This window comes from Zalophus californianus, chromosome 6 (genome assembly GCF_009762305.2).
Source record: "Zalophus californianus isolate mZalCal1 chromosome 6, mZalCal1.pri.v2, whole genome shotgun sequence".
Classification (NCBI taxonomy): Eukaryota; Metazoa; Chordata; class Mammalia; order Carnivora; family Otariidae; genus Zalophus; species Zalophus californianus.
The window spans coordinates 106477740-106491756 of record NC_045600.1 but is presented as its reverse complement, the minus strand read 5'-3'; the positions used below and the strand labels follow the sequence as shown (position 1 = coordinate 106491756).

At 51.1% G+C, this 14017-nt stretch overlaps 1 protein-coding gene across 2 annotated transcripts in view; it reads right to left on the bottom strand.

The window, feature by feature from the left end:
* Positions 1 to 14017, bottom strand: part of MAP2K1 (mitogen-activated protein kinase kinase 1) — a 79184-nt gene that overhangs the window by 1853 nt on the left and 63314 nt on the right. For both annotated transcript variants that reach the window (XM_027569794.1, XM_027569795.1), the window contains exons 6-9: positions 6189 to 6313; positions 3953 to 4154; positions 2535 to 2599; positions 7 to 68 (exon numbers count right to left, since the gene is read on the bottom strand). In XM_027569794.1, the coding sequence (XP_027425595.1) occupies positions 7 to 68; positions 2535 to 2599; positions 3953 to 4154; positions 6189 to 6313 (454 nt within the window). The remainder of the gene's footprint in view (positions 1 to 6; positions 69 to 2534; positions 2600 to 3952; positions 4155 to 6188; positions 6314 to 14017) is intronic.

Below are 14017 nucleotides of genomic sequence, written 5' to 3'. Positions count from 1 at the left end.
ACTTACCACTTATTCACAAAATCTTGAAATTCCAGACTGAATACTCCACTGGGCAGTTTTGGAGGAGGCTGCAAATACATGTCAAGACCTAAGAAAGGCGTGGCTTCCTTCTCCACCCATATTCCCCACAAACTGCCCCCCCCCCCCCAGACCTCGGCGCGGTGCTGCCCTTACACAGCCATGGGGAGGCAGGCCTGGGGGGCCAGGTGGGACCTCTGGTCTCACGACGCACACTTAGAACTACGGCCCAGGTTGTCTTCTGCCACTCTCTTGTCTAGTGACTAAACAAATCACTGTTTCTCGGTGAATCTTAGTTTATTGTTCTCTGAGCTGCGGAGGGCCTCATGACACTCCCAACTGTAAACCTTGCGGTGTGGCGTGGACACATACCCAGCAATTACTAGCGGCCGCAGCTAGGGGGCTATGCAGACCCCCACCTGTGCACGTCACAGAAGCTACCTAAATAGTAATAAAATGTGTAGCCCTTTTCTGAGACCTGAAGAAGTGGAGCAAGGTTAATAATAAAACAGTGGCTGACAGAAGACTGAGTCTGGAAGGAATGTTCCCTGCACCCTCACTCAAGGAATGCGGCCGTGCGCAGGCATTGGTGCAAGGACACGGGCACCAGCTCTGTTTTCCCAGGGTATGCAGTGGAGGTCATGCAGGGTCACATGGGACAGGGCCCTGGGGCACCTGGCTCATGCGCTCCACCCCCGCGCAACCTGTGCTGGGTCTGAGTGCAGCTTCCTAATGAGCACACTCCCAGACTGTGCCCGGGATGGCACTGCCTTGTGCAACCCAGACCAACAGGCGATCTGAGACTGAAAATTAAGACACTGACACCACCTAAAAGCCCTGCCTCACCCTCTCGCCTGGAAGGCCTTACCAGAACAGCAGGTCAGTGAGCCTGATCTGAGTCAGGAACTAAAACCCAGCTCTCAGGGCACCCTGCAGACTGTTGCTGCTGCTGAGGGGGAAAAGGAACGCTCAAGGGAGAGACGGACAGTTTGGCTTCCCGAGGCCAGGCTGGTCCTGAGCAGGATGGGGGGCAAAGCCAGGGCTGTGAGGCACCCACACCTGCTGCCATACAGCCCGGTGGCCTGGAAGGTGTGGGTGGTAAAGAAAGAGCACTGGGTGGGAAGCACCTGAGCTTTTCTTCCTGGTGCCTGAGCTTCCTCACCTGTACGAAGACGATAATGAAGCCAGCTGGCCCCCCAGAAGCAAGCAGGGCACACCAGGAGACTGGCAGCGGCTTATTTAGCCCAGGCCATCTCCTGTCTTAATGTGGCCCCCCCAGCTCAGGTCCCAGCAGTAGAGGGTGGCCTTCTTAACCACCACAGACGCAAGCCATTCTGCCTCGTTGAGTCCTTAAACAGCTGAGATCACATCCTTCTGTTGCATGTCCCATGGTGCTTAGCATTAAGCTGGACAGTAAGGAGAGGTCAATTAACCTCCCTGGCCAGTGATGCTGGGGTGAAACAGGATTTTCCCTGTTGAGTTTGTAAGGGACAAGGGGACCCTTTTGAGGTCTGGTTTTAGAGCACAGTACGAAGTATGAAAAGTCATTCCTCTTGTCTCTTAAATAAGAGCACAGGGCTATGCCTTTTACTGTGTACCCCAGCGGCCTCCCCAGCCTCACAGAGCTGGTTCTCACGCACTACCCAGGCTGCCCCTGAGCCGGGCGTGCTGGCCCTGCCACCTAACATCCCGTCCCGAAGCCCTGCTCCTCTAGCCCTGCCCCACCCTCTGCACCACCGCTTCCCGCCCCCTCTAACCGGGGTTGGAGGACTGCTGGTCGGTCTCTTGCGTCCTCGATCCTCTTTTAATTTAAACACAAATAATGTGTGTTCTTTGCATTAAAGTCAGCCAGCAGCAATAAGCCAAAAGAAACTTCCATCACCCCGAATCAGTTTCATACTACTTTCCAGACTTTATATGCACATACATGCATAGAATTTTTTTCATATTAGACTTGATCACCGTATACATAGTACTTTGTAGTGTTTTCCACACAATCTACAGTGAATATTTTCCATACTATTTCTACACTGTCATTTTTTTTATATCTATTGGTTTTTAATGGCACTTACCAGAGAAGACCCTATCCTACAGGTATGTATGTGTGTGTCTTGCCTCCCATGTGAAGCTAACAGTCTTCACGACTAGGGACTTCTGTTTTTCCATCTGTGGACTGCACCTCATCCCTACCATCACCCTGCAGTGCGCATGCAGCCCACAGTAAGCACCCAAGAAATGCCTGGTGAATGAAGCAGTAAGAATGGAATGGGCACACTCGAGGCTCCTGACAATGAGAAAGGGAGAGAAACTCAGAGCTACCCAAAGATGTTCGCTGGGGAAGGGACACCTGTAACCTCTAAACCAGCCACTCCATTCCAAGAGCATGATGCCATACAAGAATCCCCTTGGGGCCCAAAAAGCCTCACTGTGCAAACAACTCACAAGTATCCCAATCAAATAAACTGTTCTCTTAATAGAAGCAAATACCAAAGTCAAAGAAGCCATGCAGTACTTACCTCGTTGACTATGTAATCCAACAACTCAAAAATTGCCATGGGAGGTCGGCTGTCCATTCCATAAGCTACAGATTTTATAACAAGAAAAAAGAAAACACTTCTCAAAAAAACAGGAAGTTATTTGCCACTGTGAGGCTAGGGATTGGAGTAAGGGTCCTGGGGACCAGAACAGGGTCGTAGATGATAAGCAGAGACACAAGAGCCACAGATAAAGCTGAACACAGGGGGGTCCAGCAAAGGCCACACAGTTGGCCAGCCAGGGTAGGAGGCTGGGCTCTACCACCTCCAAGGTTTGCGACCTCAGGCAAATCCACTGACTGCTAAGCTTAGTACTGAATTTGCTACAGTGGAGATGGATAATCATCATGTCTGCCCTTCTTCCCTTCCTTACATTGAGACAGGAGTAAATAAGGTAATAACTAAGTAACTCAAGGATTCAGTTTTAATTCTCCCTGAACTTGGGTTTCTTCTTTTATCCTCCAGAGTCCCAGGGCAGCCTCAGGGGCCACAGCCGCAGCCCCTCCAGTGACCCACCACCATCAGCTATCCCTGCCCTCCTCTTGTTTCTCCCTTCATACATTCCCTCTCTCCTGAGAGCCTCCCAGGGGCAGACACCAGGTCCTCATGGTCACACAAGCCCCAGCAGGAAGTACATCAGAAGACGGTGGCTGGGCCTGGATCTTCCAAGCACTAGGTTTACTTCTCAGTATGCGTGATCCGAAAGGCAGGCCATGCTGCGCAGCGCTCAGCACCTAGGACTCAAGACTTGGCCGTTTACGGTGTGCAGTCTTGACAAGTCAGGCACTTTGTGCCTCAGTCTCCTCGTATCTAAATAGAGATTATTATAATAGTGCTCACACACGATCGCTATTAAAATTAGATAATACTTGGCAGATCCATGGAGACACAAAGTAGATTAGCGGTTGCCAGGGGGTGGGAGGAGATGGGAGTGATTGCTCATGGAGGTGAGGTTTCTGTTAGGGTGATGGACATGTTCTGGAAGTACACGGTGGTGATGGTCGCACAACACATAAGAATATACTAAAATCCACTGAAATGTACACTTTAAAATGTGCATCTTATGCTGTGTAAATTTTATCTCAAAAAAAAAAAATCTACCTAAAAGATGTCATGATTTTTTAAAATTCAGATAGTGCATATAAAGTACTAAATGCTGTGTCAGGAACAGAGCCAGCACTCTGAACAAAGGGTGAGAAGATGTTGGTAGTAACAGTAATGTTAACACCCACCCGGAGACCCCTGCTCTGCTTCCCGCCCTGGCCCCAGCCTGGCATCCAGAGACAGGCAGTCAGTCTTGGGAGAATGTTCAGAGAATCAGCCCTCCAGAAACCCAAAAAAGAGTAAGGTCCCCACCCCCCTGCTCCCAGTCCAAGCGGGGGCCACACCAGGCCACTCACAGCTGAGGGGCCTTCCAGGGGTCCTTGGTCTGGGTGGCGTCTCAGCCGCATCTCCCTCCACTTGGCACCCAAACATCAGCTCCAGCTCCTTGGCATCTGGAGGAGGGATGGGATACCTCCCAACCGCCATCTCAACCAGAGAGAGCCCCATGCTCCAGATGTCCGACTGCACCGAGTAATGAGTCCCCTGGAGTCTTTCTGGCTGCAGGAGACACAGACAGTTCTGATCACCTGTGAGCTAATCCAGGCCCATTCAGCAGAGGGAGAGGCCCATCCCCATGGAGGCTCAAAGGGAGGCCTCAAGAATCCCTGCCCCTTTGAGGCTTGTTTGCACTGCAGGGAGTGGGCTGCCCTGCTTGGTCTTGGCCCTGGCCCTGGAGCTGCTGATGGATTTTACCTTCTTTAGGACCTCCACTAACTGCTTTAATTTGGTTTCTGACCTGTCTCCAACTACTGTGTTCACCAAATCCTGGATGACTCCTGGGGCTCTGACCCACGCCTCCTCACTGCCCTCAACTAACAGCCTCCGGCCCACCTGACCCCAGCTGCCGCTTCAGCTGGGGCTCCAGCTTCACACCCCCAGCTTTGCCCAGCCTCATCACTGCCTTGCACGTGCAGAGTAGCTGGTTCAAAGCCCAGCCTGCGAGGCTCATCTTGTCACCTGGGTCTGAAACGTGCGGCTTCTGGAACATGGGTCACGAATGAGGTGTGCAGTGGATAGAAAGAACACTGGTCTTTACAGTCAGGAAAGTTGAGCTCTAAGACCAGCTCCACCACGGACTCACTGACTGTCCTTGGACAACATGGAACAGCAGAAAAGGCAAAGGATCTGGGGTCAGGAGATCATGTTCAAGTCCCAATTCTGCAACTTGTAAACCACATGATCCTGAGCCTCAGTTTCCTCATCTATAAAGTGAAGCTGATGAAGGTGGTGGTGACGACAATACAGACATCACAAAATACCCGCTTCTCCTTACAGGGGTTACTGAGAAGGTCAAACCAAATGCAAATATATGTTAGATGTTGCAAAATGCTACACAATATGGGTTGTTACTGGCAGGAAGAGTCAGGGAAAAAGTACATAGTGCTACACAAAGCACTATTTTTATCCAGCGTTAACTGAAATGGCACAGGTATTTCAAGAACTCTACAAAAAAAAAAAATCTTCATTCTGACCATTGTACATTTTTTTGGACATCATTAATATCTCCCATAGGATTTTTCACTAACTCAAACACTGGACTATTTTGGAACTGACCATATAACCACAAAAACCCAAACCACTAGCCCTGGATCAATGGGTCCCAGGGCCTGTTAAGTGATTTTGAACTTTGCAGTTGGCAGGTGAGTGGCCCAGAATGCCAGCTACTCAACTCTTAGACACTTAGGGAAGAAGCTGAAGGGCCCACTGGTTTCATGTTTCTGAAAGACCGCGTGTCACTGGAGTGGAGGGCGTGGAAATGTGGGTCAGCACTGGGCCAGTCATGCTGAGAGTGGCTGTCACGGTGGGGACCGGAAGCAGCTGCCGAATCGGACCCAAGAGGCAAGTGAGGGCATGCTGAGCAAAGGGGACTAACTGGCCAGGAGACCTGGCTTTCAATCCAGGCTCTGCATCTGGCTTTCCTCAACTCTAAAAATGGGAGCGATGATCTGCATTTCACGGGGCAACCACATAGAACAAATGAGATCACTCAAGGATTTGGACGAGAACGCAGAAAACACCCTATGTGCTGGGATGCCCCAGCCTCTGTGCCTCCCCCACGGATTGATCCGTGCCCGCACTCACTGCCACCTCCATGGAGATCCCCACTCACCCTAATGCCCCTCTACACCAGCACTCACCCAGAGTCACATTTCCCCCTTTCTGAATCCTTCTCTGCAGCACCCAAGCCATTTACCACCCATTCAGTCAACCAAACATTAACCTGCTCACCAAGCACTCCCCAAGCACCTACCACATGCCAGGCCCCAAGCCAGCCCCTAGGGACAACTAAGATCCCCCCCTGCCCCATGGTCCTATCGCTGCCCCTGCGGAGCTCATGGCATGGGGGGAAGAAGAGAACATGCTGATGCTGCCACCTCCTGGGGGAGGGGCAGTGATGCCTCCTCCCTCAATTCCTTCTCCTCCAAGCCCATCACCCAGCACACAGGTTCTGGCTCCACAGGAAAAGCCACCCACTTCACCCCTATCCCCAGCCAGGCCAGATGCTCAAGAAATGGAACCCACTGCTCATACCGACATGTAGGACCGTGTGCCCACGAAGGAGTTGGCCATGGAGTCAATGAGCTGCCCACTGACCCCAAAGTCACAGAGCTTGATCTCCCCACGGGAGTTCACGAGGATGTTGGAAGGCTTGACATCTGCAGGGGAGAGAATACAGAAAAGGAGGGAGTTGACACAGGTGGACTGGGGAGCAGAAGGGTCAACGCTCTCCAGACAGACCAGCCCTGACCATGAGTCCCAAGACCCGCAGCCATCACATAGCCAGCCCTTGGCTTGCAAACACTGGACACCAGGGTCCCTTATTCCCCCTTATTCAGGGTTCAAGAAAGAATTGTCAGGAGAGGAAATGGCAACCTGTTGTAAAAGCAGGGCAGGAAGTCAGTGGATTCCCACTCTGAGAATCCAGACTTGAACACATGACCCACAGGAGGTAATCAGTTATCACGAATAATCGGAATTTCAAACTTCGTTGCTTCATCACCCTTACGAGTATCTATGGTTGGATCATAAGGCAGGGGGAAAAACACAACTAATAAGACCTGCATGCTTGCTGAGGCTACAGGCTAAAGACTACAGAGAGACGGGGGGGCAGGAATTTCGATTCTGGACCTTGATACCAAGCACAGAGCATTGTGGGCTTTCTGAATATGCGTGGCAGAGGCTGGGAGCTGCCTTATGATTTTTCGAAAGTCATTTCCCAAATAGCCTCCATAGGTGCAACCAGCTGTCAGTCCAGAAGAGCCCCTCGTGTCCCTGCCGGGGCCAGGCAAGGCAGTACCCCCAGAACCAGCCCCAACCCCTCCCCTGCACTCGGACCCCCCCCCCCACTTCCCACCCAGCTGCCCCCCTCATTACTAGTTCACCTGTCCTTCCCTTTGCAGAGGGAGGTGAACTTCCAAATGTTTTCTTCCCCCGTTTCCCCTGTAAAGTGGACAGAGCAGGGTCACTCATTTACAGGTGGGGAAATGAGGCTGGGACTTGGTAAAAGTCCCCAGGCCAGGGATCTGTGCGCAGACATCAGCAATGAGACTCACTGAATAAGCAGGCCATACCCAGGGGCAAAGCATAAACTGGACAGGCAGTCTTTGAGAGAAGTAAGAAAGACACTATTATAGAATATCTAGAGAATTAGAGGAAAAAAACCAGATCCCTATAAGTCAAAACTACTAGAACCACTATTCCCATTTTATTATTTTTCCCTTCAGTACTCTCAGATGAATGCATTTGCAGGCCCACCTCGGAGATCTGGCTGGTTCGGTTCCAGACCACCGCAATAAAGTGAGTATCATAATAAAGAGAGTCAAATGAATCTTGGGGCGTTTCTGGTACATAAAAAAGTTATGTTGGGACACCTGGGTGGCTCAGTTGGTTAAGGAGCTGACTTCAGCTCAAGTCATGATCTCAGGGTCCTGGGATCAAGCCCCAATCGGGGGGAATCCACGCTCAGGAGGGAGTCTGCCTCTCCCGCTCCTGCTCCCCACCCCTCCACTCATGCTCGCTCACTCTCTGTCAAATAAGTATTTTTTTTTAAAGTTATGTTTACACTAGACAGTAGTCTAGTAAGTATACAGCAGCATTATGCCAAAAAAAATGTACATAACTGAATTTAAAAATACTTTATTGCTAAAAAATGCTAACCATGGTTAACCTGAGCTTTCGGCAAGGCATAATCACTGATCACAGATCACCATAACAAATATAATAATGAAAAAGTTTCAAAAATTCAAGAACTGGGGGGGTGCCTGGGTGGCTCAGATGGTTGAGTGTCTGCTTCGGCTCAGTTCATGATCCCAGGGTCCTGGGATCGAGTCCCGCATTGGGCTCCCTGCTCCTTGGGGAGCCTGCTTCTCCCTCTGCCTCTGCCTCTCTCTCTCTGTCTCTCATGGATAAATAAATAAAATCTTTAAAAAAAAAAAAAATCCAAGAAATAACAAAATGTGACCCAGAGACATGAAGTGAGCAAATGCTGTTGGAAAAATGGTATAGACTTGCTCAACACGGGACTGAGGCAAACCGTCGATTTGTATATTAAAAAAAAAAAATGCAGTATCTGCAAAGCACAATGATATATTCTTGCCTGTATTTATCCTTAAACAGATTCTAACGAGTCTATGTAAGTATCTTTCCAAGGGTAAAGTAAAAAAAAACAAACAAAAAAAATACCCTCTTGTATCCCAGTAAGTCCTTCCCTTGCCCCTCCCACCTCCCCCCTCTCGTTCCAGAGGCTGGGTCAAGTCGTAAGCACAGTGCTCAGCCAACTCAAGCCTCTCTGCACCCACCAGCAGCTCCACCAGGGCGGGGCTGCCAGCTGCAGGCCTGGGCCTCACCACTGTCAGCCCGGAGCCTCCAAAATCCTTGTGAAGGAACGGCTCTGAACTCACCGTGTACACACACGAGCACTCAGAGCCACTGGGGTGATCTTTCCAAGACCCAGCCCTCATCATGGCACAGGACACAAGACCTTTCCCAACCCCTTGGCCCCCTCCCTGTGTCTCCTACATACAGACTTCTAGAATGCCAGCATCAGAAGTCACCTTAGAGGGAATCCGGTTCCTCCCCTTCAGTCTAAGGCCCAGAACGGTCTAGGAACTTGTCCCAGGGCACACAGCAAAAACTGGGTGCAGCTGGAACCAGAAGTCAGACCTTCTCCAATACCTAGGCCTGTCCTCTCCCGCCCACCCCCCTGCCACATGACCCAACTCTGCTCCCCTCAGCCACTTCCCGTCATGCAGCCTCCTGTGCAATCACTTCAAACACACGGGGAGATCGGCAACTTCAGGACGTCAGGGACTGACTTGTCTTCGGTTTCTTCCCCACACCTAGAATTAGGACAGGCCCCGACAAACACTTGCCGCCGAGGAGCGACTGGTCCCCATCCACATAGGGTCGTGGCCCTCAAACAGAGGACAGACGCCTGACCCCAGAGGTTAGTGTTCAGGATGCAGAAGGGGCCGCTAAGCGACAGGCCAGAGCTCGGAGAGCACACACCAGACCCTCCAACACTTGCCACCAAATACCCCGGCCCTTCACCCCTGTGCCTGGACCACCAAGCCGAGGCCTCCCTCACCTCCCAAATGGGCCCTCGGCAGGTTACGCCCTGTTCTCAAGCAAAAGGGCAGCCTGGCTAAAGAGACTTGTATTCAAATCCCTGCCCTGCCGCCTGTTCCACCTGCAGCCTGGAGCCAGCCCCTCTGAGGCCCTAGCGCCGGCCCACCAGTCAGTGACAGTCAGTGAGGCGGTGGTGACCGTCACAGCGCTTGTAACCTCGCCCGATGGTGGCCAGGGCCGACCTGGTGCGCGGTGGGCATTTACACAGCACATGGCACACCCCGTTACAGGGCCAACAGATTCTTTCACAGGCCGCCCTCCACGATGAGCAGTTCACAGCACCAGACCCCTGCTTCCTCCCTCCCCAACAGAGAGCAGCCCCCACCTCCACCCGGGTTTTCTTTTTCTTTTTTCTTGTTTTTTAAGATTTTATTTATTTATTTGAGAGAGAGAGAGCACAAGCAGGGGGAGCAGCAGAGGGGGGAGGGAGAAGCAGGCTCCCCGCAGAGCAGGGAGCCCGATGCGGGGCTCGATCCCAGGACCCTGGGACCACGACCCGAGCCGAAGGCAGACGCTTAACCATCTGAGCCACCCAGGTGCCCCCCACCTGCTTTTCCTCCCTCTGTGGGCTCAGAGGCGTCTCTCCAGGCTGCTGCTCAGGCGTGGCCACACGGCCTCTGTCACTGCTTGGATCTGATTCCTATTCCCATGGCAAGCAAGCCTCTTTTTCTCCAAATTTATGTAACACCACTTTCCTCCACCCCTGGCTCTCAGCTCTGGCCTCCCCCATCGCCGGAGAACACCACTGCCTGGGAAGCTGCAGAGACCACAGGGGATGGGTCCAAGGAGCAGAGGGAAACCCTGAGGAGTCTTCCCTGCCTGAACCACACCCTGGGACCCACCCACACCGCACAGGGCCCCCTCGGTGACCTGGAAGGGCAGACAAGAAGCTGCTTGCAGACCTGGGCCTCTAAATCACTCAACTCCAGAGCGAGCGGCTGAGCCACCAGGCTGGGGCATGCTTCCCCCTGGCGGACCCAGCCCAATCAGGCTCTTCTCGGGGGGCAGAAGTATGCGTCACACAAGTCCGGAGAGGCTGCTTCCTCTGCCTGTCGGCATCCCACCTTTGTTCTCTACAATCGCCGCCCTCCCTCCTCTGTCCCGTGCTCACCGTCTCCCCTCCTCCTCGGGCGGGACAGGCCCTGCCTCTCGGCCTGCCTTTCCCAGCCTGCCACTGCTCCGGCCTTAGCCCTCCAGCTTCCTGCTGTGACCCAGCCCCATGGGGGCCACCTCGCCCAGTTCAGGCCCACCCCTCTAACCACGCTTGCCCCTGCCCGTGAACCGTGCGCCTTTCCCACTCACCCTCACCTCAACTTCCAGGTGCGAGTTCTTCTGTGCCCCTACCCACTTGGGAACCTGCCCTGCTCCTAAAGCCCTGGGACATTTGTTTAAGCAGGTTTCCTCCCACAGCTTTCCCAGCGGCAACCTCAACCACTGTTCAAATCACAGGCCCAGGCCCCCTCTACCTCCCAAGGCCTTCTCTGGGCCTTGGGTTCCCTTTCTCTCCCTGCAAGATCAAGAGAGTGAGGCTGGGAAGAGCCCCAGGACGTGGTGGGCTAGGCTGCACTCTAAAGGAAGCATCCAGCATCCACGAGGCCCCCAGGCTGACAAGCTTCCCCTGGAAACCTGAGAGGTGAATGTTTGGAGCCCTGATCCTACTCAGCCCCTGCAACAATGAGTAAGCCCTCCTTCTTCAAAAACAAACAAGGAGGTTTTATGAAAAAACTAAGTGGATGAACATTTTCTTCACTATTTTCTGCCCCAGAAATAACCACTGTGTAAAACCTTCTGATTCTTCCCCCAAGAGCACATTATTTTAACTTAATTTCTGAGCATTCTCCACTCCTGGGAAACAAAGGGTTTGGATTAAATAATTCAGTGGGTCGTTTGTTTATTCTATAAACACTTACAAGTGAGCTGCGAGTAAAAACGACCCAGTTCCCACCCGTGTCCTCAAGGCCATCACCACTAGGGGAGACAGAACCTGAAGAGTAACAAGGAAATGTGCATGTGGGTATGATGGTAAGGACAAAGGGAGAGCGATGCTCAGGGCACTGTGGACTGATAACTGAATTCTTCCAACCAGCCAGGCTCAATGCCAGCCTGAATAGTGGGCAAGGTCTTCGCAGGCAGATGAAGCAAGGTGAGTGTCAGCCCCCCCAAAAGTACTATATTCAAGCAACCTCATTCTGTTTGGCAGAGAAGAATATTACCAGAAGTTGCATTCCCTATGGGGGCGCAAGATGGAAGTAGATGGGGCGTGGAGGAACAGAGGGCAGAGCAGAGAATGGGGAGCACAGGAGAAACAGGAGGAAAAGAAAAGAAATGAAGGCCCCCGAGAAGCAAGGTGAGTGACACCTGGAAGCCAGACTCTGGCTCATCTGTGACAAAGGCTGAATCCAAAAGTGAGACAACTTTGGATAAGTGAGTCAAAGGTTAAAGAAACAAAGGCAAATGAGATTTTTAAATGGTGACTTTAGGCCTCAAATGACCTCTTCTTAGCAACCCTGGTAGATCCCTATTAACCCTTCTCTAAAGGTGAATAAAAGGGAAAGGTGGCCGTCCCTGGTATGTCAAATAATGGTCTCCACAGAGCCACCTCCAGTTACTTATCCATGACCTCAGGGAGCCAATTAAATAGCAAAGATAATTAACATTCAGAGAAAATCCCAAGCCCTTCAGTTAGCCATGAACTGTAACCTCCTGCTCTCACCCAGCCTTCCCCAAGAGCACAGCTTTCCCCCCTCGCTGGCTCCCCCAGCGAAGGAGAATGGATGCAGCTGCAAGGCGAGGGTGGGGGATGGCGCAGGCAAGCCCACCGGCCTGGGAAGACACCACAACAGCCCTGGTTCAACGAGGACCTCCTATGCCAGGCCTTTTAAATACACAGGCCTCTTTAATCCTCACAACAATGGTGAGAAGCAAGCACCATACACCCCCGTGTACAGATGAGAAACAGGCCCAGAGTCAGGGAGACGTCTGTCAAGATTACACACGGAGCTAATGGCAGAGGCAACAGCAGTACTCAGGCTCTTGATTATTCAGAGCCTAGATGACAGGGCAAATGGTGAACTGTACTCCAAAGTTTCAGAAAAGCGATTATTCAGTTGCAGGTGACGGTGGTCAGAAGGTACAAACTTCCAGTTATTAGATAAAATATTCCTGGGATGTAACATACAACACGGTGACTATAGTTAACAATACTGGATTGTACGTATTTGAAAGTTGCTAAGAGAGTACATCTGTTTGTTTGTTTGTTTGTTTTTTAAGAACCCTCTCCACCCAACCTAGGGCTCAAACTCACAAACCCAAGATCAAGACTTCCATGATCTACTGACCAAGCCACACAGGCGCCCCTGCAAGGACATCTTAAAAGTTCTCATCACAAGAAAAATAAATGTAGTCACGTGGCGATGAATATTAGCTAAGCTTTATTGTGGTGATCATTTCCCAACAGATACATCCGTCAAATCAGCATGCCGTATGCCTGAAACTAACAGAATGTTTTATACGTCAATCATATCTCAATTTTTTTTTAAAGTTGTGGTTGGGGAAGAGGGTCACTCACACTACAGACATAACAAGCTTTATCTGGGAACAGGATCTGACTTGGGATAAACAAATCCTTTAAGTCCAGTTGTGAGAGAAAAGGTTTCTCTGCTCCGGGTGAGTGAGTGCTTCCTTCTCAGCTCCAGAGCACTGTCCCACCTGCAGATATTTGCTGACAGGGGACCAGAGGCTGCTTCCTACCTCCTTCTGCATAACAGAGTTCAACCAGGGAACTTTCGGAGCCTGCATAACAAGCAGCTACTTTTCTCTCTCCACTTCTTACAACCAAGGCCACCAAGTGCAATTTAATTTTTTTCTCCCCTCTCAAGATTCATTAGTTTTGAAATGCTTTCATTTTCTACCTTTGTGCACCCCTTTCGGCAAATTCAATTTTCATCTAGACCCAAAAGGCACTCAAATGCTTACAATTAAACGAGACACTATTGGGAGCACTCAGAGTTCATTTTTCTTTTTCAGAATTTGGTTTTCATTAGTACATGCCATTCTAAGAAATGGTCAACATTTTTAAAACAGGATGTAACAAAAGCCACAGCAAAAGGTACAGGGGTTACACTCAAGGGGGGGGGGGGGGGGGGGACAGCAAAATGAAAAGAAAAAGGGGCAGTCATGGGAAAAGCTCATGGGTCCTGGCTCTTGGGTTTGTCATTTTCAATGACCCCCTAATAATATTTGACAGAGCAGCCCCATTTTACAGACACAGAAATCAGGAATTAAGGAAATAGATGTCCCTCGCCAAAGATCACAAAGTAACTTTTCCATTAAAAGAAACCGCCTCCGGGCACCTGGGTGGCTCAGCAGGTTAAGCGCTCAGTAGGTTAAGCATCTGCCTTCCGCTCAAGTCATGATCCTGGAGTCCCAGAATTGAGCCTCACATCAGGCTCCTGGCTCCTTGCTCCTTGCTCAGGCTCCAGCAGCAGGGAGCCTGCTTCTCCCTCTGCCTCTGCTGCTCCCCTTGCTTGTGTGCACGTGCTTTCTCTCTCTCAAATAAATAAATACATAAAATCTTAAAAAAAAAAAAGAAAAAGGAAGGGAGAAAGAGAAAAAGGGAGAGAGAGAGAGAAAGAAAGAAAAGGAAAGGAAAGGAAAAGAAAAGAAAAAAGGCCTGGGTGGCTCAGTTGGTTGGGCGACTGCCTTCGGCTCGGGTCACGATCCTGGAGTCCCAG